Raw genomic sequence first — 23,369 nt, forward strand, 5'->3', positions numbered from 1 at the left:
AATGTAAAAATCAAACACACAGCTTCTCTTAATTTAAAACACTATTTATTTAAATCATGTGAACTTTCTGCACGAGGAAAGAGAAAGCATGAAAATGTTAAATAATTTAATCTCAAACTTAGATGCATTTGAAGCTGAAATCTATTGTATGTAGATCCTGTCTTGTTTTCAAGAGCAAAAAGACTGAACCAACACTGAAAATGAACAACTTTAATCGGCTGCCGCACAAAAAACACAGTCAATATTTGAATTTACTTTGAGCACCACTTTCATAAAGTGCATTTTATGATCAATTTAGTCAATAAACATGATAAACATAAGCAAAATGTCAAAGGATTAATTGGTAATGGAATCTGAAGTAATACTTTATATACTGAGGTATTTAGATTTTTTGTAATACTTTATAAATATAGCTTAATTTAAAAACGAGAGAAAAAACTTTACATTTAAAGTGACTCAGGTTTTATTGTAACAGGTCAGGAGAAGTTTTCAATCTCATTCTTCATTTCCTACAATAAAAAACAGAAAAAGAAATAATTAAATAAACCACTTTTTTTTGCCAAATCAACTCCTTCTCAACATTTGTAAGTTTGATTTTTGGTCTTTACATGCAACTAAAAGCAAGACTTGTTTTTCAGCAGCTATGTAGTGGGTCATAAAACTATAAAACAACAGTATGTAACAATCATTAGCACATTCTGAACTCTAAAAAGTAGCCTCCGTTCTAAAAAGTTCCTGGATAAAAGAAGCTGTGTGGTGTTGCTGTACCTTAATGAGCTCCGTCTTGTTGTAGTTGTTTCTGTGTCTGTAGATGCATTGAGCCAACAGAGCGTAAAGCTTCTCCAGAGGCTCCACCTCAGCGCCCTCCGTTTTATCTACAGCTCTGTTCAGCAGATCCTGGAAAAAAATCAAGAATAACTGTAAACAATAGTTACTTATATCCACTTACATAGAAATATATAATAAAATAAATTACATTCAATTACATGCAGATCAATTTGGCCCCTAATTATAATACAAAACTGTCACATCACTGTGTTTCAAACCCTTCAAATTTTTATTTTATTGTTTAAAATTAGTTTAAAACTGACAATACAATAAACACAGAAAACCTGAATTACTCAACCTTGAAATACAAATCAGTTTTGCTGAAGGAACAGAAAGCAGCAACGGCAGCTTCGACCACTGAGGCAAACAAATAACAGCTTTCCTCGTGAAGTTTTTCATTTTTTGTCAGCAACACTATTGATACTGGCACACCAGTGGCTGGCAAATAGGTCCCAGAAATAAAGTAAAAATAAGCATTAAAATAAGTTAAAAAATATATTTAACCAAATACATTTTACTCCGAATGAAATCACAAATAGGGCTGCATGGTGGCGCAGTTGGTAGCACTGTTGCCTTGCAGCAAGAAGGTCCTGGGTTTGATTCCCGGCCTGGGGTCTTTCTGCATGGAGTTTGCATGTTCTCCCCGTGCATGCATGGGTTCTCACCGGGTACTCCGGCTTCCTCCCACAGTCCAAAGACATGCCTGTTAGGTTAATTGATGTCTCTAAATTGCCCTTAGGTGTATGAATGAGTGCGTGCATGGTTGTTTGTGTGCAATGGACTGGCGACCTGTCCAGGGTGTACCCTGCCTCTCGCCCATAGACTGCTGGAGATAGGCACCAGCTCCCCCGCGACCCACTATGGAATAAGCGGTAGAAAATGACTGACTGAAATCACAAATATTAAACATGGCTGAATGTGACAGATATTTTTACCAGCTTTCTTGTCAGAACTGTCACAGGACCAATCAGAGCAAAAAGGAGTGGGGTTAAGATTTAAGATGTCATTTTACATTAGCCGTTCAGAAACCGACATTTTAAAGTGCAGCGTTATAATTTGCCCCGAAAAATCTTTAGCTGAAAAAGTACAAAACCGGACTTCTCTTTTTGGTTCTGAAATATGTTTTTTTGGCCCTAAAACGGGTTGATCATTTCTAACCAGGACGTTCTAGGATATTTGGCCGTTGTTTGCTGATTGTCCAATGATGGAGCTTGAACAAAGCAAGAATGGGTATAAATTTGAATCTCCAAATGTGTAAAAACTGGATTATTTTCCTTTCACTTCACGATTATGCACTACCCTCAGTTGGTCTTGAGTTCAGTTCAGATCAGATGCTTAAAAATCCTGCCACAAAAAAGAAATACTTCTACCATGATTTTATTGTTAGCAGTGCTAAACATCATCAACCTGAAAGACTGTTAACAGAAAGTAACGTCTCTTTCTAAAAAGGCCCAATTATGGACAAAAACAACCTAAAACATAATCCGAGTTACTTACCTTTAGCTTTTTGTGATCGACTACCAGCGGGGGGGCTTGCTCTGCAACGACCTCTGCAGACCTCTCCTTGTTGAACTGTTGCATTTGCTCGAAGACGGCTTTGTTTGCTCTCATCTCAGTCTTGCTCTGCCTCTCTGAGGAAGAAAGAAAGAAAAGAAAGGCAACAGTACTTTCCTTTCAGTTAATCAATGCTGTTTACGTTTATCGTTATTTGTAAAAGGTGCACACAGATAACAACTACATGACCCGCAATTACATATTTTCATATAGCAGTAAAGTTAATAAAATACACTTTAAACCTTGTTATTTAAAACACATACATCTTTTTCCCATTAAATTAAAGCTTCCTTTTTGTTTGCATCTAAAGACACCTATTACCTGCATCTGTTAAATGAAAGAAAACAAGCTGCAACGCTCTATATGTTTGTAAACGGGGTACAAGTACAAGCCCCTTTCAACATTTCAACAGAAAATAATCTTGTGTAAAGTCAAAGAATCAAAGAAAGCCGCTCTTTTGACTTGTTTGGAGTGAACATTTCTGCGACAGAATATCAGAGAGCATCTGTTCTCGGCTCAGCTTTGTGCCAGGTTGGCTCTGAGCCCAGAGTTCTGCCTGACTGTGAAATGTTTGCTCTTTAGATCTTGCTTAGCAGCGGCAGCAGAAGCGAAGCAGGAACAGAAGCAGCACTTTCACTACCTGTTTTGCTCACTCAGTCCACTGAAGATCAGTTAGCAGGGCAAAGGCAAGGTGCTCACACAGCCTCACTTAGAGGTCCAGCTTCCACTCTAAATCTATTAGACGCACCTAATTTCTTTAAATAAAACTCCGTCAGTGCCTTCCTTCGGGTTGGGTTTGACTTTGAAGGCTGGTTTTGCTGCCTGCGGTTCAGCCTAATTTTGGGGGTGCTCCTGTTGGATTGGTTGTTCATTTGTTTTAGGCTTTTTTGGAGCGCTTTGAATGCGTGATGGTGCCTGTTAATGGCCAGGAAGATGTTCTCGTCATCGTCGCTGCTATCTGACAAACTGGATGAGCTTTGGCCAGCAGAACCATTCTCCCCTCGGATTCCATCTGTACTTGAATCAGAACTGGTCATACTGGACATCGAGGAGGAAAAGTTTGAAGCCGTCTTCTTTTGTTGTCGTTTCTTAACACCACCAGTGCTCCACTTGGATTTTCGGGTCGGTTTGAAACACTTTTTCTTACACACTGCAAGAAGTCAGAATAGGGTTGGGATTGAGGGCAGAGACAGGACAAAAAGGGTCATTACACAGAGAGGAAATGAGGTGGTGTGGAATCTCAATTTGATCTTCTCTTCGACTTTTCTCCCTTAGCTTCAGACTCTCTACCATTCACTGTTCTGCTTTCTGTCAGCTCTGTGGATGCTACCTCTTCCTCTCATCTGCTTTGTGACGCTAATGCTTTTATGTTTAAATAAAGACTCTGCAGCTCTCTTTCCTGGCTGCTTTGTCTTCATCTCCTCTTTCGTTTGGTGATTTATTGAACAAAGACATTTTTTCAACATGACACTGAGAAGATCCGTGTTGTCTATTCAAAATACTGTAATATTAAAAATCTTAATGTGATTGTAGTTATTTTTTTTAAATCTTTTTTTCACGGGTCAAGAATTGCGAGGGGAAAAAAAAGCTATATAAAATTTCAGAAACTTTTCAGCTGTGTTCTGGCTTGTAGCCAATAATATTTATATTCATTTTTATGACCAAAAGCGAGACTAAAAAGGAAAAAAACTAGCAGAAGGCAAACGAAAACTTGGGCATCAATGAAGAAACACAGTGACCACCAGGACAAATGTAGTGACAGCAAAGTCTCCAGGTCAACTTTAACTTATAAAGCTAAAACAACCTAGTCAATTCACAGCAAAAAGGAATGAAAACATGTGACAAAAACTGTCATTCGAAACAAAAAAATGTCAGCATTCAAACAGATGTTGTAATTATTTCTTATGATAACCTCAAACCTTATAAAAAAGTTATTTTCTTTTCAAGACAGAATTTGTAACATTAGCTTACCTTGAGGTCCAGTGCTATTTCTGGTGAATACCGAGTTGTAGAAGCTATTGGTCAACTCTAGATTGGCTCTGGCCCTGTAGGATAATGCTGTCACAAAACAAAAGTCCTAATTTGTGGTTTGGAGGCTTTAAACAGATAAGCAGAGACTCAGCTTAGACATTTTCAATTCTAAAGGGTTTTTTAAATATGCTATATGATTTATTACTTCAGATCTCATTTACTTTTGAAAAAAGAAAGCTGAAAGTCCATGCAGAACCCCGGGTGTATTTTGGCTACAGTGAACACAAGTAAAGTTTTACCTCTCTCAATCCGGGACTCTCGAATTTCCTCGCAGACCCTTTGAAAATCCTTGTCCAGTTCGTGTCTGATGATGGTTCGCATTGTGTCCTTCAGGGCGCATGCACGGTGACGGATGTGACGATCTGACACATGCAAACGATGTCACATAAATATTCAAATATATCCATTTTTATTTCATGTTTGGTAAAAATCTAAGAGACAATCTAAACGTTTTTGGCAAAGCAAAATGGCAGACTGGCGAGAGAGAGCACAAACTGCAGAATTTACTTTTCATCTACTGAAACAGCTCTGCTCCAGGTCATTTCAAAATGTTATCACTGGATATTAAGATCCAGTCACAACAACTTCGAATCCACACAAATTGAACTCGGAAACATGCTCAGATTAAGACATTTTGTTGAAAATTAGGATCAGAGTGCCTGTCAAAAGAAAGATCGTTTCAGTCCTAGTTTTAATTATTCATAATGGTTCATGATCGTAATGATCAGGGTCAGGACAGAGATACGAAATGTCATATTGTAAGACAAACAGACTGAAAAAAATCCTTTATCCCCGTTGCTATTAGCCTGCTCAATTCCAGGTCCACATTGTCAGTCAGTCATTTTCTACCGCTTATTCCATAGTGGGTCACGGGGGAGCTGGTGCCTATCTCCAGCAGTCTATGGGTGAGAGGCAGGGTACACCCTGGTCGCCAGTCCATCGCAGGGCAACACACAAACTCATTCATACACCTAAGGGCAATTTAGAATGACCAATTAACCCTAACCTAACAGGCATGTCTTTGGACTGTGGGAGGAAGCCGGAGTACCCGGTGAAAACCCACGCATGCACGGGGAGAATATGCAAACTCCATGCAGAAAGACCCCCGGCTGGGAATCGAACCCAGAATCTTCTTGCTGCAAGGCAACAATGCTACCAACTGCGCCACCGTGCAGCCCAGTCCACATTGTAAGGACTTAATTTTTTTTTTTTGTGTGTGTGGCTGTTTTTTCATGTTTTCACTGCTTTCTGCACAAATTAGCCCTTGGGGATAATAAAGTTTACTTGACTCAACTCGATTCATTTAATAAATTTATCCAATGAATGGAAATGACATGCTTCAAATTTCAAGACAAGTTGACTCATGGCTAATGTAAAAAAAATTAATTAGACTTTATTGTCATCTGCATTTAACCCATCACTTAGGGAGCAGTAGGTTGCCTTTGTGTGGGGCTCGGGGAGCATTCAGGGGCTAAAGGTCTTGCTCAGGGACCCAGAAAAGCAGGCAGTGGGATTCGAACCAGGGTACTTGTGGCCTTTCCAGGACGCAAATGCCCTGCTCTCTAACCATTAAGCCTCCACTCCCCAATAGGTTGTAGTCCATTAGTTCACAGAGGGCAGTAAAACTTTCCATATAGGAAGTCACGGAACCAAGCCAGTGGTCCATCAGATCTTTGGGGTGGGCTGATCAAAGGAACCTAGTTTGACTGTTTTGAAAAATCCAGCACCACATGTTGGTCTTTTTGCTACTGAAAGTCTGTCTGTCATTCAGATTCCACTCTAAAGACTGTTTCCAGCTCAACCCCACACATCTTCCCCTTTGTTTTGTTCATACAAATTAAATCTGTAACAAGATTCCCCATCAGCCCACCAGTGACTGAGCAGGACAGGACTGCATGCCTGTCAAAATTCTGCTAGTTCTGCAAGTGGAAATTACACCTGAATATGAGGTGGTCTTTTGGTTCTGTTTAGTGTACTGAAAAGACTAAAATTCTTCTTTCTCCAAAAATTTTTTCCTCTCAGTAAGATTAGGAATTATAATCAAAATTAGGCCTAGAACTTGCCTTTAGGTTTCTGATATTCATGTAAACTCCTGCTAATGCTTATATTTTAATCAGTTTAGATGATAATATTTCGAACATTCATTTCTGATTCAGAAAATGTTCAATTTGGTTTCTTACACTTCTAATTAGACACTATTTGAGAGGAGAAGAAATGAGGTTTATAATAAGTTTTATTCTGGTTCAATTATTATCGTCTGAATCTCAGAAAAAATCTTAATTGAGAAATTATATCTGATCGATCCAAAATTATTCTTAAACTGAGAATTGTAAAGAAATCTCATCGCCCCTTTAATTTGTGATAAAAATCATTAAATATATTTGTAAAGAATTGATAAAGAATTGGGTTGATACACTATGAGATTGACTAATCTGTATTGTGACATTGTCAGAGGTTAACTTAGCTTATCAACGCTACTGAATATGAAATAAAATTTCTTCATGCTTTTTTCGCCCTTCTCAGTCCTTTTTAAAGAACTTTCAACTCATCTGCTTTATGATTCATAAAAAGTGACAACTGCAGTTTATGCATCATCTGAGACTACACTTGGAATTATCAGCTCTTATTGAGATAGACAGCACAAAAGCTCTCTGGATTCTGATGGAAGAGGACTTAAATTCTTTAAATCTCACTAATTCTTCATTTAGTCCCACCTTCCGGGTCTCTGTCTGGGTTGTACTCGAGAGCGTTCTGCCAGATGAGGTATGCGTCTGACATGAACTCATTAACGGTGACGTATTTATGCTCATCGATGTTGGACAGCAGTGTGGAGAGGTCCATGGGCTTCTGGATCACTATGAGGTAGTCTGGGACCTGGAAGATGAAGGGTTTTAGGAAATGGTTACAGTATATGCTTTTACAGTTTTCCTAAAGCATCCTGCAAGGAGCAGCAGCACAGCTTAGGTATACCTAATGTTTACCTTGTTTTAGTTTTACACTTCATTCCTACAGGTTTTCCATAAAAATAACTGATACCTCATCTTATAAATGCCACAGTATTGTTATCTAATATCTGTATCTGCAGCTTGCCTCTCAGCAGGTTGTGTGCTGTGGCTTTTTGGAAGCACCATGATGAAAACAGTGTTCTGTTCTGCTTCCAGTAAATCAGTTTACCTCCTCTATATCGACAGGTTTGGTGAAGGCCTTGAAGCGGCGGTCCAACATCAACCGCTCTGTGAGGTTACGGAGGAAGAGGCGGAGCTCCCTCAGCACGTCCTCTTCCTGCTCCTCCAGACGGAGGCGTTCCTGCTCAGACATCTGTCTTAGGGGAGGGAGTGGAGCCACGGGAAGGATCTCCAAGTTCTGGGTCACTGATGGCAGAGGAGCAGGTAAATTAGGCTGAATGCTTTAATAAGTTTAATTGACCTTTACTGTATACTTGGTGCTATCAGCGTATGAGTGGAACAGAGCACAATGACTTGAAACCTTCAGGAACACACTTCCTTTATTCTTTGATAGTGGAGGCTCAGCAGCCTGGTTCAGAATGAGATCCTTGAAGAACTCTGTTCTCTCCTGCCGGGTGGGAACAGTCATGCTATATATCTCCCCATACTCCTTCCGAAACAGAGATTGTATCTGATGATAAAACACAAAAGATATGTTTAAGTACCGGTAATAATATGTTAACATTTCTTTCCTAATATGTTTATTTCAAAAAAGGTTCAAATTAATTACAAGAATCATCATAAAAACAGTGAGAGCACAGAAGAGTTAAGGAAAACTTTAGGTCTTCACCTCTGGGTCCAGCTGCTGGTGGGGCAGGCTGCAGGTTGCGAGGAGGAGGATGGGAGAGAATGAGGGGATGCTGCCCAGCAAGCTGAGAAACGAGGCCTTGAGAGCTGGTCCTGCCGTGTCCCACCACTGCTGTATGTGAGGAATATAGATGATGCTGGGAGATGTTCGTTTGGCCTCGCAGAACACCTGATCAGGGGAGAAAGTTCCTTTGAAGCCTTGCTTCAGATTTTGATGTTTTTCTAAATGTTCCTGTTGTTTCTTTTAATTCCTACAGCAGGTTGTTTTTACGACCACTAGATGCTGTAAAGACAGTAGCCATCCTTATGATGTGCAGGTCGGTAAATAAAAAAGCCAAGTTTTCAGTCTGTATGTATAAATTAACATTTTTACAAACTAGCTAAGAAACAGGACCCAAAGACAAAGTAAGCTTGTAAACCATTTCTGTCTAAAAAACCTTTTTAAGTGAAAACTTTATAAAGAACTTTGCTCTATAAGCAGCAAAATGTATTACTAAAATGTCTCATTAAAAATGTGCTTATTAAAAAAATAAGACCTGACTTAGATATGCCACATCCAAATTTTAAATAAATTAGCATCTAATTAAATCATGCAGACGAATACAGACATTTGCGTTTTTCTCATTTCTCTTTTTGTGATCTAAAAAGCTTCGAACTGAGTATAGATGCTTAACAATTTAGATCGAATTAAAGCCTGTGAAGTTGTGTTAGCTTTCTTGTGGGGTTATTTAACAGTTACCTGTGCACAGGCTTCCTCGGGCGAGGTGCAGCTGAACCCGAACAACACAGCAGAATCCAGGCTGTGGACAGTGAAACGCTCCAGGGCGTGCAGAATCGCAGGGGCCAGGTGGGAGGTCTGACCAGAGTCAGAGCAACCAGCCAGGAGCATTCGAGGGCGGTAAGATGTTGGGTGTTTGACTGCACTCCTGCAAGAGCCAGCAGAACAGAGCAGCAAAAGATATTTTAACAAGATGAGTTTACTTTGGATAGCTACCACATTCTTTTATATTCCATGGAGTTCTGTGCCAGCACACTAAAGTTTTAGATTTCTCTTTGCACTAATGTCATCATGCTGGATTATTTATCTTCCTTTACCCAGATATACACTGGTTTTAATCATGTGGTGTTCAGGCTCACCTGGCAAAGTGCAGGAAGGTTTTGTTTTGGGAGGTGGAAGGGGCAGAGATGCTGGAGGATGAGAAGCCTTCGTCTCCGCCACTCATCAGACCATCATTAAGGATACCAGAGGTCAGATCTTGCATAAAGATGCAGATATAAAATTTCAAATAAAATTCTATATAATAACTCAACAGATGCGCCTCCAGCCTTCAGCTCTTACTCACCCGGCTCCCTCTTCCTCTTCATCCCCTGTTCAGCGTGTGGAAACAGCTTCTGCAGAACCTCCAGTATGCGGTGCAGTGCATCGCCCAGCAGGGGCTGAACCACCGTTGACAGCGGTTTTGTAGGACAGGCGTTGGACCGTTGAGAGGCTGGCTTCATCTTCCTCATGGCTGCCACAAAGTCGCAGCTGCTAACGGAGATGGAGGAGACGTCCAGCAAAAGCTTCTGTGAGGTGGCGTAGATCTGTGGGTAGCGACGACGCAAAGCGCACAGCGCCGCTTCGGTGCACACCGCCCTGATGTCAGCACCAGAGTAACCTGTAAAAGGTCAGAATTCAGTGAGGTCATTTCATTAAAAAAATAATGTAGCAAATAACATAAGATATGTGATTTTCATCCTACTTACCAACACATTTTTCTGCAAGTTCATCCAGAAAGTCTTCTGAAGGAGGAGGTTTCCACAGCCGGGTGTGAATCTTCAGGATCTCTTTACGAGACTAAAACATAAAGAGTTGAAATCATGAATACCTTAGTGTAAATATAGTTTGGCTTATAAAGCTATTCTAGCTAAATTGCACAATGAATACAGAATTATTAACAGATAACACTCTCCCAATTAAACACTAAAAACATGTAATACCTCAAAAAATTTTCATTAACTAAAAAGAAATAATACACAATGCTTATATCAATATTCATAAACAGAATATCATAAAGTCTCAATAAGTTAAACTACTGTATAAAACATAAGAAACTAATGTAGAAAGTACGGGCAGATCATAAAAAGCAAGACAACATCAAAATTTTACCTCTTTGTCAGGAAGGCCAAACAGAAACTCCCTGTCAAAGCGTCCGGGACGCCGCAGAGCCGGGTCGATGGAGTCCAGCCTGTTTGTGGCTCCGATCACCACGACTTCTCCTCGACTGTCAAACCCGTCCATCAGAGCCAGCAGAGTCGACACAATTGAGCTACAGAGGGTTGAAAATAAGTCTGTGATTATTTACAGCCATAGAAAGAGAAGGGTAAACGATTTAAATTTAAGGTTTTTAATATGTCTTATTGTTTTATTGATTTTGCTCATATTGTTGGGTGGCTGTGGCTGAGGTAGTAGAAGTTTGTCCTACACCTGGGTTGCCGGTTCGAACCCCCGCTCTGTCTTTCTCAGTCGTTGTGTCTTTGGACAAGACACTTCACCCTCCTTGACTACTGGTGGTGGTGAAAGGGCTTAGGCTTAGTGGCGCCTGTGTATGGTAGCCTCATTTCTGTCAGTCTCCCCCAGGGCAGTTGTAGCTCACCACTGTCAGTGTGTGTGTGTGTGTGTGTGCGTGTATATGAATGAATGACTGATTTTAGTGTAAAGTGCTTAGGGGTCTCTGGTGACTTGATAAAGCGCTATACAAGTGTTCATTTCTTGTTCTATGTATTATATGGTTCTTAATTTTACATGTGTTGCAGCTGTGGTTGCTTTAAAGTTAAGACTATAAAAACCTGTGAATCTGATCTTGTTTGCTGGATCGAACGGGAGCCAAGCCATCAATCTCATCAAAGAAAATGATGGAGGGGCGTCTCTGATAAGCCTAATGAACAGACAAAGGGGAAAAATGGACAGATGAGAGCTGATCATTCAGGAGTATCAACTTTCTCCATCATCTCATTTTCTCTGTGGTCTTAAGCGAGTCTCTGGATGTATTTAGCTACTCAGGTGTTGCAAACATCCTTAAAGAAAAATTTCATTTACATTACATAAAAAATTATATCATTATTTTTTTGCTGTATTTGATTAAGGTTACTTAAACTGTTTTCAAAAACCTATAATGTTGCTGAAACCATTTCTTGAACCTGTTTTTTACAGCAATGTCTCCAGGAAGGTTTAAAGTTACCTGCTCAAATAGCAGCCGCAGCTGCCGCTCTGACTCCCCCACCCACTTGTTGAGGCAGTCGGCTCCCTTCCTCATGAAGAAGGATACCTTCCTGTTGCCATGGCTACATTCACTGGCCAGCGCCCGGGCAACCAGCGTTTTTCCGGTCCCAGGGGGGCCGTAGAACAGACAACCTCTGAAAGTGACAAAAACGACTTTTTTTATCTGTTTCTATTAAATAAAGCTAAATGTTGCTTAGCGGTTGAGAAGGTATATAAATCCTGTAAAGTTGTTCATTATCTGTGTGAGTCACCTGGGAGGCTGAATCTTGAAATTGTCAAAGACTTCTGGGTAGAGAAGAGGAAACATGACCATCTCCTTTAGAGCTGAGATGTGACCTGAGAGTCCACCGATGCTATCAAAGCCCACCTGAGGAGAGAACACAGTAAACAAGAAAAGAAAAAAAGATAATCAAGCAGAAATATTTTTGGGGATGGGACAAGAAGAGAACTAGATAGGAAACAGGTGAAGTGTAGTGGCAGATTTGATGTTTTCCCCACTGGGTGCTGTAACTTACTAACTGATCAATGGCCATGGGATCGATGTCTGCCAGTCCGGCTCCCGCAGCCAACTTGTCTCTGTGAGTACTAAAAAGCTCCTCTGTACGCAGACCGAGTGCGCGGCAGCTTCAAGGGTGGAGTTTAAAAACATGATCATCGGTGAAATAAAAGAGGACACCAATCAAAGAAAACTGCACTTAATGTTTTTGAGTTCAAAACGATTTAAAAAGTCAGATCTGGTGAATAAGGTGAAAAGATAAGCCGAACATTTTGGGAAATGAACTCACTAACTTTTGGACAGTTGCCAGTCAGTTAATATATTTGTGAAAAAAAAATCAGAAAAACCAGCAAGTTTTAGAAAATATTTTAGCACACCTACACACTTTCTATCAACTGGACAGTATACTGAGTACCAATAGAGAGAATTTATGTCACAGCCCTCAGTGAAGAGATTTTGGTGTCTCTGCTGACCTGCTGGAGGCCTTTTTATCCTCATCATCTGAGTCGTCATCAGAGTGATTTGACCACACGCTCTGAGTGGTTCTGATGGAAAGACGAAAAGCAAATGAGTGATGAGGGTCTTAGATCAGGCAAAGGAAGATGCAATTCCTGTCAGAGGTTAACATAAACACACATCACAGGCATTAATGCCATGTTTCTGCTGGGCCTTTAACATTGCATTTGAACTGTTCTTTTCCAGAGGGAAAAAATACAACTGCAATGAGTTTTAAAGACATGAATTTTGTGCAAATTTGCAGAATTATGGTCGATTTTCTCTAAACCAACTAAGAAATACAGGGGTTGGGCAATGAAACTGAAACACCTGTCATTTTAGTGTGGGAGGTTTCATGGCTAAATTGGACCAGCCTGGTAGCCAGTCTTCATTGATTGCACATTGCACCAGTAAGAGCAGAGTGTGAAGGTTCAATTAGCAGGGTAAGAGCACAGTTTTGCTCAAAATATTGAAATGCACACAACATTATGGGTGACATACCAGAGTTCAAAAGAGGACAAATTGTTGGTGCACGTCTTGCTGGCACATCTGTGACCAAGACAGCAAGTCTTTGTGATGTATCAAGAGCCACGGTATCCAGGGTAATGTCAGCATACCACCAAGAAGGACGAACCACATCCAACAGGATTAACTGTAGATGCAAGAGGAAGCTGTCTGAAAGGGATGTTTGGGTGCTAACCTGGATTGTATCCAAAAAGCATAAAACCACGGCTGCCCAAATCACAGCAGAATTAAATGTGCACCTCAACTCTCCTGTTTCCACCAGAACTGTCCGTCAGGAGCTCCACAGGGTCAATATACACGGCCGGGCTGCTATAACCAAACCTTTGGTCACTCATGCCAATGCCAAACGTCGGTTTCAATGGTGCAAGGAGCGCACATCTTGGGCTGTGGACAATGTGAAACATGTATTGTTCTCTGATGAGTCCACCTTTACTGCTTTCCCCACATTTGGAAGAGTTATGGTGTGTAGAAGCCCCAAAGAAGCGCACCACCCAGACTGTTGCATGCCCAGAGTGAAGCATGGGGGTGGATCAGTGATGGTGGTACAGGTCACTGCACAAAGTGAGTGAAATAATAAAGAAGGAGGACTAACCCCAGACTAGATGGTTGAAACCAGAAGCCAATTAAGTGTTCCACCAGGACTAATGTTCCCAACACACATTTTCTTTTGGAAGAGAATTAAAAATACAAAGCCCAACACCTCAAGTCTATCGAAAATGTATGAACTGCGCCTAAAGGCCAACTCTGTGGACGGAAACTGAGCAATTAAAATGAACTCCGCAACCGAAATGAACTCTGGCCAAGATGAGAGGTCAAATTTCCAGCTAAATGATGCCAGAAGGATGTTGATGGCTACAAATAAAGTGTCATCCATTCTTGTTATTAAAAATCATTGAAGTTGCATCTATGTTTTACCGTGGAACTTTTTAAAATTTATCAGAGAAGTAAAGGAAGCACAGCATCATTATGGCATTGATGATAATTACATGTAAACTTAGAACAGCAACTATACCTGTGTTTTGTATGCTTCAATAAATGGTGGTTACATTTTGTAGTAATGAGTAGGTTTTGCAAAAATACTGCATACTTTTGAAAAACACAGGTCTAATTGTGTATCCAAAATGTTGTTTGTTCTTCAACTAATTTCCTGTTTAAAGATGAGACAGAATGTTGTATCCATGGTGTCACCTGAAGACTCGCCTGCGGGTTGTGTTGGTTCCTGACGGGTTGATCTGGAAGGTTCCTTTCAGGAACTCTAAACAATGAATAAATAAAAACAGAAATCATGATCTGGGTCAACATATTACTATTTAAATAAATCTCATTAGACTAAGGTTTATCTTTCTTCTTGCCATCTGGTTTATCATTATTTTCCAAAGTGTTGCTAAATGCTAAGAATGCTTTAACATATGTTCATCTGAACAAAAGAATTTAACAAAAGAATACTTCATTTTTTACTCTGTGATGATTCGTAATAAATCATGAATAAAAACCTTGAAGAAAATGTGGTTAAAATCATATTAATTTTTATGTTTCATGTGCCGAGGGTACAGACATAACCCTGTATATGAGGTCTCTGTGTGGAGCGGTGAGCAGAACTGACCGCTGCTGGGCCCCTGGTACATCGATGAACCTTGGCCCAGTCTGGTGTTAAAGTCCTGGTTCACACTGCAATTATTGTCCTCATCCACAGTTGTTCCAAGCCCACTATCTACATCAGCGGTATCACCTGGAAATACCAGAGAAGAAGAGATTTGATAAACGGCCGTCTTGTTTCTTACTCTCCTCCGGCTGTTTCGTGTTTTACACAAACCGTTGACATCTTCAGTGTCACTAAGGTCTCGTTGCAGTGGTACTGGTGTTTTCTTCTTCTGGGCTTTAGAGTAAATCTTCTATAAATAAATAAATACATACAATTTGAACTTGATCAACAAAATGCAAATATTGTATTAAAAAGACTCAAATTACATCAGAAATTAGAGATTTTATTTTCAAAACATTTGACAGTAGTTTAGTCATCAGACTGTGTTCTTTTAGTTTAATATGTTTAAACTGTAAAACTAGACTTATATTATTGACTTATGTGCTTCAACTTATTCTGAAACAATCAAATAAAACCTCCACCACCATATATTAGTTAAACAGCTTTGCTGATGGCATAAGTATCATTTAAACCACAAAAAGAATTCCCTGATGGTTTCAGTGTGAATGTTGATGAATTTGTGCCTTTTTAACTTAAAAATAATAATCAGATAGACATGAGTGACAGAAATTTTCTCATTTCAGTTTGGTTGGTTTGTTTCGTGCCTCATTCCTTCACTTCTTCATCCTTTTACATGTCTCAGTCTCAACACTTTCTAAAGGATGCCTCAGTTCCAGCATCTAGAGAGGCAAAAGAGATGCGATAAACAGCCGTATCCTTGGCTAAGTATTTTCATCCACCATGGCAATCCTCCCTTTCCTGATTGTCCACATTGGACCTTTGGTTACAACAATGATTCATTTAGATGTTCTCTCTGTGGTTGTTTCAGCTGGATAAAACTGAAGGATTAACTGAAATGAGTTCACGCCAATTAAGACAGTTCACAGGAAAACTTTGTCTACTCCTTAACTTCATGTGACAAAACCACATAAACACGCTCTGATGCTCCCCCCTCCCCCCTAAATATGTTGGCAGCTGATAGAGTTGTCACCTCCTCCACATGAGCTGGGAGCAGAGAGAGAAAGTGTGCAGCTGGGTGCACCTCCCTCACAGCGAGCTGATAAGACAAGGGGTGCCCACCCGTACAGACTGTGAGTACAGTTTGAACCGGGGCTTTAAAGCCACTGCAGAATGTAAACACAGCAAGTGAGCATGTCTGAAAACTGAGATGTGTTCAGAAGCAGCTTATTTATAAACATGAAACAAATGTAGCTTTATTTATGTGATTCACCTGCTCCAGACTTACTGATTTCTAATCACTTCATTTAAATGTTAACAACCTCTTTCATCTTAGCCCAAAATGAATTAAAGGAATGTTACCAAGGTGTAATATTACCACTCTGTTGCATCTGCTCTCCTTTAATAGAACTACTACTAATAATAACAATATTAATAATAATATTAATAATAATAATAATAATAATAATGGGAATTAAAATATAAAACGACAGATAACTTTGAATGTTACCTCTTGTTTTAAATAGTCCATTGTTATCTTATGAGCAAATTTGGTAACATTCTGTTATTACACTAACATCGTGCTTGAAAAAGTTTAGAAGCAAACAATTTAATTCTCACTTGCTAAACAATTTAGGACCCACCAGGATTCTTTTTTTTTTTTGCATAATCTTTTCAAATATTTTTGATTAATATTAATTAATTACATATTAAGGAACTCAACTATTCTCTTGTGGGGAGACAGTAGAGGGAAAATGAAGTCACTTTTCACACGTTAGGCGTTAAGGGGGGCATTCATCTTCCTGAGTGCAGACAAACAAACTAACCTATAGTCACCAAAATCAACTAAAGATGCGAGCAGTAGTAAGGCTACATGGTATTTTTTACCCTATTTGCTACAAAATGACAGGGAAATAATAGAAGATTAAAACTTCTACTGCAGTTGTAAATAAAATGTAAAAATGACTATGTTGATGGTCTTTAGCCCAGACTCACTCCGTTTTTGTTGTTAGTAATCAGTTGGTTTTTCTTCAGGTTGTCCATCCCGTTCAGGCCTCCCTGGCTGCAGAGAAATTATATTCAAGATGAATGGCAGTCATTGATCAAATCTGTTTAATCACAGTTAAATTGTCTTCCCAAATGTAGAGCAAAAATCATCATTAGTGGACTGTGTAAAATAATAATACATATGTACAAAAAATTACAATATCCATGATAACAAATCGTGTTTTTATACTTGTATGAACTTAATTACCATCAAAAATTACAAAAAACTTTATATTGTGAAGACTAATGGTAGTGACTGAATAAATTTCACAGCTAAAAACCACACGAATAAGCCTAAATTATTTGTGTAATATTATAATATTTTTTTATTTAATGTGGTTTTAAAAGACTGCACGAACACATCAAGAACCAACTGGGAACCTGTTTAAGCTGCTGCTGTGTTATATTTGCTGTCTATGTTACTGAGTCATCTTACGTGTTGCTGATGCCATCAAACATGTTGGAGGCCTGATACCTGCTCGTCTGTCTGGTCCGCCTGGTGCTTCTCCTCACCCCAGTCCTCCTGCACCCTGACATGATGACATGTACACATTTAGATTCAGTATGCTCAGTATGCTATACAAAACTGACTGACAAGCACTGTTGCCTTTCAGCAAGAAGGTCCTGGGTTCAAATCCCGGCCTGGGGTCTTTCTGCATGGACTTTGTATGTTCTCCCCGTGCCTGTGTGGGTTCTCTTCAGGTACTCTGGCTTCCTCCCACAGTCCAAAAACATGACTGTTTAATTGGTCTCTCTAAATTGCCTTTAGGTGTGAGTGGGTGTTTGCATGGTTGGTTGTCCTGTGTGTCTCTGTGTTGCCCTGCGATGGACTGGGGCGGGGTACCCCGGACAGGTCCAGGGTACCCTGCCTCCCGCCCATAGACTACTGGAGATAGGCACCAGCTCCCCCGTGACCCTGTAAGTAAGAAGAGGGTGTAGAAGATGGATGGATGGATATTATAGACTATTGTTTCCCAAAGTTGTGACTGAAACCTCTCTGTGTGTATAGGTCTGGCTTCAGAAAATACTACCTATGAGGTAAGATCATTTTTTTTCATTTCTAAAAGCACCTTTCATAATTAGAGAGTAGTTATAAAAATTTAGCATTTATTGTCTGGGCCATTTTGTGTTGTCATCATGCTCATGTTTTATTGGGATTAACAGCAAAGGATCAACAATGAGAAGAGTTAAAAAACTGAGATTTTAGGGGTCAGAAGCCACTCTTCGTCTTTTTTTTCAAAGAAAGAAATCCATCTACCTTAACATACAGGTCCTTCTGAAAAAATTAGCATATTGTGATAAAGTTTATTATTTTCCATAATGTCATGATGAAAATGTAACATTCATATATTTTAGATTCATTGCACACTAACTGAAATATTTCAGGTCTTTTATTGTCTTAATACGGATGATTTTGGCATACAGCTCATGAAAACCCAAAATTCCTATCTCACAAAATTAGCATATCATTAAAAGGGTCTCTAAACGAGCTATGAACCTAATCATCTGAATCAACGAGTTAACTCTAAACACCTGCAAAAGATTCCTGAGGCCTTTAAAACTCCCAGCCTGGTTCATCACTCAAAACCCCAATCATGGGTAAGACTGCCGACCTGACTGCTGTCCAGAAGGCCACTATTGACACCCTCAAGCAAGAGGGTAAGACACAGAAAGAAATTTCTGAACGAATAAGCTGTTCCCAGAGTGCTGTATCAAGGCACCTCAGTGGGAAGTCTGTGGGAAGGAAAAAGTGTGGCAGAAAACGCTGCACAACGAGAAGAGGTGACCGGACCCTGAGGAAGATTGTGGAGAAGGGCCGATTCCAGACCTTGGGGGACCTGCGGAAGCAGTGGACTGAGTCTGGAGTAGAAACATCCAGAGCCACCGTGCACAGGCGTGTGCAGGAAATGGGCTACAGGTGCCGCATTCCCCAGACCTGGGCTACAGAGAAGCAGCACTGGACTGTTGCTCAGTGGTCCAAAGTACTTTTTTCGGATGAAAGCAAATTCTGCATGTCATTCGGAAATCAAGGTGCCAGAGTCTGGAGGAAGACTGGGGAGAAGGAAATGCCAAAATGCCAGAAGTCCAGTGTCAAGTACCCACAGTCAGTGATGGTCTGGGGTGCCGTGTCAGCTGCTGGTGTTGGTCCACTGTGTTTTATCAAGGGCAGGGTCAATGCAGCTAGCTATCAGGAGATTTTGGAGCACTTCATGCTTCCATCTGCTGAAAAGCTTTATGGAGATGAAGATTTCATTTTTCAGCACGACCCGGCACCTGCTCACAGTGCCAAAACCACTGGTAAATGGTTTACTGACCATGGTATCACTGTGCTCAATTGGCCTGCTAACTCTCCTGACCTGAACCCCATAGAGAATCTGTGGGATATTGTGAAGAGAACGTTGAGAGACTCAAGACCCAACACTCTGGATGAGCTAAAGGCCGCTATCGAAGCATCCTGGGCCTCCATAAGACCTCAGCAGTGCTACAGGCTGATTGCCTCCATGCCACGCCGCATTGAAGCAGTCATTTCTGCCAAAGGATTCCCGACCAAGTATTGAGTGCATAACTGTACATGATTATTTGAAGGTTGACGTTTTTTGTATTAAAAACACTTTTCTTTTATTGGTCGGATGAAATATGCTAATTTTGTGAGATAGAAATTTTGGGTTTTCATGAGCTGTATGCCAAAATCATCCGTATTAAGACAATAAAAGACCTGAAATATTTCAGTTAGTCTGCAATGAATCTAAAATATATGAATGTTAAATTTTCATCATGACATTATGGAAAATAATGAACTTTATCACAATATGCTAATATTTTGAGAAGGACCTGTATATATATATTTTCATTTTTGACACACATGGGGTATAATATTAAAAGAAGACTAGGGGATGTGTTATCCCCTATTAAAGGTTTTTGCTGAAGTTTTGTGTTTATGACCAAAACGGTTATGGACTGTAAAGTCTTTAAACAAGACCAACAGTGTTAATTAGCCTCATCTATGAGTCATTTTGTTTTGTTTGTTTTGGCTTGCAATAATGTATTAAAAAGACTGGTTGTATATAATTCATTCAGAAACTCACTGGACAGGGTGCTGAACCACAAATATCAATGACTGAGAGCATAGAAGCACATCTACAGACCAAGATGAACACCTATAGCAAGTTCTTCATCAGAATGATAGTCACTTTTTCAGTCTAATCAAGGGCCTGAAATGTTAAAATGTTTAATAAAGAATTGGCATGTATCAAAAAAGAAAGAGTAAAAATATTAAAAATGTCTAGAAATTTGTGTCTTTTTATAAGCATGATAATAACTGAGACTGAAACTTTTGAATGGTACGGATAAATTAAAAGAAGCACTTATTCAAAAGAAAGAAAAACAAAAAAATTAAAGTGAACTAATGAGGACAGATCTTTTTTTTTCAAATATCCACGACAACATTTGTAACATATGTTACAACTTAAGGTTACTGCTTCTCAAGTTTAATAATCCATACACTTAATACATAAGAAAAAAAAGCATCTTACCAGAAAGGTCCTTGAGTCTTGGAGATTTCCTGTCAACACAAGACAAAGATCTGTATGAGGAAACTGAGAAATGCTGCAAAATGATGAACTAAAGAATAACCAGCAGCTCAAGCATCATTGCTTAGTTCAGTTCAAAGACAGCTGGAGCAAACTTTTGTTATTCATGCCATCGACACTTCTTTGTATGACCAAATTAAATATTAGAGTTCTGGCTACAATTGTTAATATATGAAATCAGTTTATATTTTATAGAAATATGACATGATAGTCTGATCAAACAAGAAACAAATGTGAGATACTTGATAATTCTTCTCATTTTAAATGGATGTTTTACCAACTTTATCAATTTTAAAAACTACAGCAAGTAAGCCCCTTTATCAGTAAGAAAATCACAAAAAGTATTATAGTATTTTAAATAAAAACACATTTATAGTCTGTAACCTCACTTAGAGAATCTATTCCCAATTACTTCAAATCTTCACTGGTTTTAGAAGTTTCAGAACTGCTGTCTGACCTGATGACTTTTCTCTCAGGTTTTGCAACTTCATCCTCATACGTGTCTGAATCAGTGTGATCCTGTTCTTCTTTCTTGGCAGGAACTCTCTGAAGAACATTTCTTTGGTTAACATCCTGTCAGGTATTGTTCACATCGCTAAAATTACATCCATTCATCCATTGTCCTCTATACAGTGACCAAGCAAAATTAACATAAATATTAGTAGTTGTGAAAATACACTTCTTTTAATGCTAAACAATGTGAATGTATAACATTATATCAGAATGCTAGTTGTTAGAGTAGGTCTGCACTATATTAGCAAATCATGTGATAACAATGTTGATTAAATTTGTTATGACCATATTTCCTGCAATTACCTCCATCCAGGTTAAATATTACAATGGAATGCAAAGTCTGAACTCTTGACACTTGGAATATATTATTTCACAATTACTGCACTGTGCTCAATGTTCCTGTTAACTAAACTAAACTGAACTAAATATTTTTTGACACTCATTAAAGCCAGCTTAAGAAAAAAGCTTTTTTCTCGTTACTGAAAAGCGCCACATAAATAAATTTACCTTACCTTTAATTAAAACAAATAGATAAGGACAAAAGAAATTTGCAACACAGATTAAGGTTATGTAAACATGGTTATCTTACAAGTCAGAGCTAAAGCGATTTACGTTACCTAAATGGTTAATAAGCCAACTGATGGTATATGAGGAAGCAGAAAAATACCTACATACATTTAGGTTTGAGGAAATATACCCTATTTCCCATTTAATGATTTTTTTATTAAGAAATTATATCCCAACATGTTATTTGTACAATTTGTATTTTAATTTATTTGCTCTCGTTCGTGCTGACAAACTGTCGAGAATAAAACTAAAAATTAAATGATGCAGTTACATTTGTTTATGAAAGCCCTAGGTTATACAAACATAAACACACTCACATGGGGGAGCTTTTTTCCATTCGGACGGGTCACCGCGGTCCTTCTTTGGGAGTCTTTCCAGGCTCGCTGCGGGGTCTTTGAAACCTTGGCCGGCTTGTGTTTTGGCCCGCGGCTCAGAACAACCTTCCCTCTGCTTCTACCGCGGTGCGTTACCATGGCGACGCTCAAAAGCTAACCAGAGGACGGTTAATATGTTAGCTTACGAGCTAAAAAAAACACTAAATTTCGAGCAAACACCGACATTGTCACCTCTACCTGTTTAGGAATGTTTTGCAGAGATGATGTTAGAGTCACCGTCTAACTCTGAGAGTGAAGGGAGGGCTGAAAGTTAAACACACCCAGACACAGCTTGATAAGCTCGCGGAGCCCAACAACCTGAGTCGATTCAAAATTCTGAGATTTTGTCGCCTACTAGTGGCGTCACGACGTATTGTACGTCTGTTTAAGGAAGTGCGAGTTAGAATGAAAACCTCAGAAAAGCATTGAATTGCAGATGACGCGCTACAAATATTACATTTTCTGAATCTTACCTATAGCTTCAAAATTAGATGCTTATAGAATCTGCAGCTTTAATCCACACTGTATATTTAACAAACAAGTTGGCTTAAAGTTTCTAATGTTAATAAGATACCATTGGTATGTGATTATAAAGTATCTAAATTCCCATCGAAACCTTCCAAATGTCACCAACCTATGGGACCTGTTTTATGTACAGAACCTTTTACACCATAAATGTACCATCTGGAACAATTGTGCTCTTACTATTAATAAAGTGCATACAATAAAGCTGAAAAAAAGCTAATTTGATGATGAGGGGAACCTAAACAATTATGAATTATTTTAAAAGTCAAACTGTTCCCATTTAAATATATATATATAAAGTTTCTGTTATAAAGAGCATTTAACTGCACTCATGAAATGTCACACAGCCTATCAAACAAGAAATGCTCATACACAAGATCTAACAATTGGTGAAATTCACATAACAAACAACAAATGTACTAATAAAATATTAAAGAATTTTCCACTACCAAAACAAAAACAACTTCATTTGGATAAACCCAGAGGAAATTGTTTTAGAACTCATAACTTACTAATAATTGCCTAAAAGCTATCAGTTTAATAGCTCAAATAAAATGTGCTTCCTTCATTATTATCAGGATAAAGAACCACATTTTGAGATCTTACACAATATTTACCCTTGTAAAGCAATAATTTGATAATTATTTTACAGAAAACTTAGAAACCATCATTCCCCTGTTCTGTTATTGTCCTTCCGCTTTTCTTGACAAAACTGGACACTGTGGTGACTCCATCAGAGAATATAATCAGCAAATATATAAATGATTCATTCATCTTGGAAACTGGAAAACAAACTGGAAAAGTTAGCACACATTATGAAGCCCAACAGAATTTTTATATTACTGCTGGAACTCAGTGTCCTCTTGCCTTTAATATTTTCTGGTCTTAGTTAAATTTATGGCTGCACAGTAGTGCAGTTGGTAGCACTGTTGCCTTGCAGCAAGAAGGTCCTGGGTTGGATTCCCAGCCTGGGGTCTTTCTGCATGGAGTTTGCATGTTCTCCCCGTGCATGCGTGGGTTTTCACCAGGTACTCCGGCTTCCTCCCACAGTCCAAAGACATGCCTGTTAGGTTAATTGGTAACTCTAAATT

The 23,369-nt window shown here is 39.1% G+C and overlaps 1 protein-coding gene across 5 annotated transcripts; it reads right to left on the reverse strand.

Moving 5' to 3' along the window:
- Positions 1–195: 195 nt before the first annotated feature.
- On the reverse strand, positions 196–22,111 carry LOC124879715 (ATPase family AAA domain-containing protein 2-like). 5 transcript variants are annotated; one of them, XM_047384432.1, is made up of 29 exons: positions 21,952–22,111; positions 21,697–21,867; positions 20,757–20,845; positions 20,243–20,271; positions 17,185–17,239; positions 16,659–16,725; positions 14,817–14,895; positions 14,607–14,732; positions 14,192–14,258; positions 12,457–12,528; positions 12,003–12,111; positions 11,739–11,854; positions 11,447–11,621; positions 11,055–11,143; positions 10,375–10,534; positions 9,972–10,062; positions 9,569–9,883; positions 9,363–9,480; positions 8,965–9,151; positions 8,209–8,394; positions 7,914–8,049; positions 7,588–7,784; positions 7,128–7,287; positions 4,653–4,775; positions 4,354–4,440; positions 3,131–3,532; positions 2,326–2,459; positions 769–897; positions 196–509 (listed from the first exon to the last, which is right to left on the reverse strand). In XM_047384432.1, the coding sequence occupies exons 2-29, from the start codon at positions 21,850–21,852 to the stop codon at positions 477–479; spliced, it is 3,687 nt and encodes a 1,228-aa protein (XP_047240388.1). In that variant the 5' UTR covers positions 21,853–21,867; positions 21,952–22,111; the 3' UTR covers positions 196–476. The 5 variants fall into 5 exon arrangements, with proteins under 5 accessions (XP_047240388.1, XP_047240386.1, XP_047240385.1 ...); XM_047384430.1 differs by having other exon boundaries at positions 14,204–14,258; positions 17,146–17,239; XM_047384429.1 differs by having other exon boundaries at positions 17,146–17,239.
- Between the last annotated feature and the right edge of the window lie 1,258 nt (positions 22,112–23,369).

This window comes from Girardinichthys multiradiatus, chromosome 13 (assembly GCF_021462225.1).
Source record: "Girardinichthys multiradiatus isolate DD_20200921_A chromosome 13, DD_fGirMul_XY1, whole genome shotgun sequence".
Taxonomy (NCBI): Eukaryota; Metazoa; Chordata; class Actinopteri; order Cyprinodontiformes; family Goodeidae; genus Girardinichthys; species Girardinichthys multiradiatus.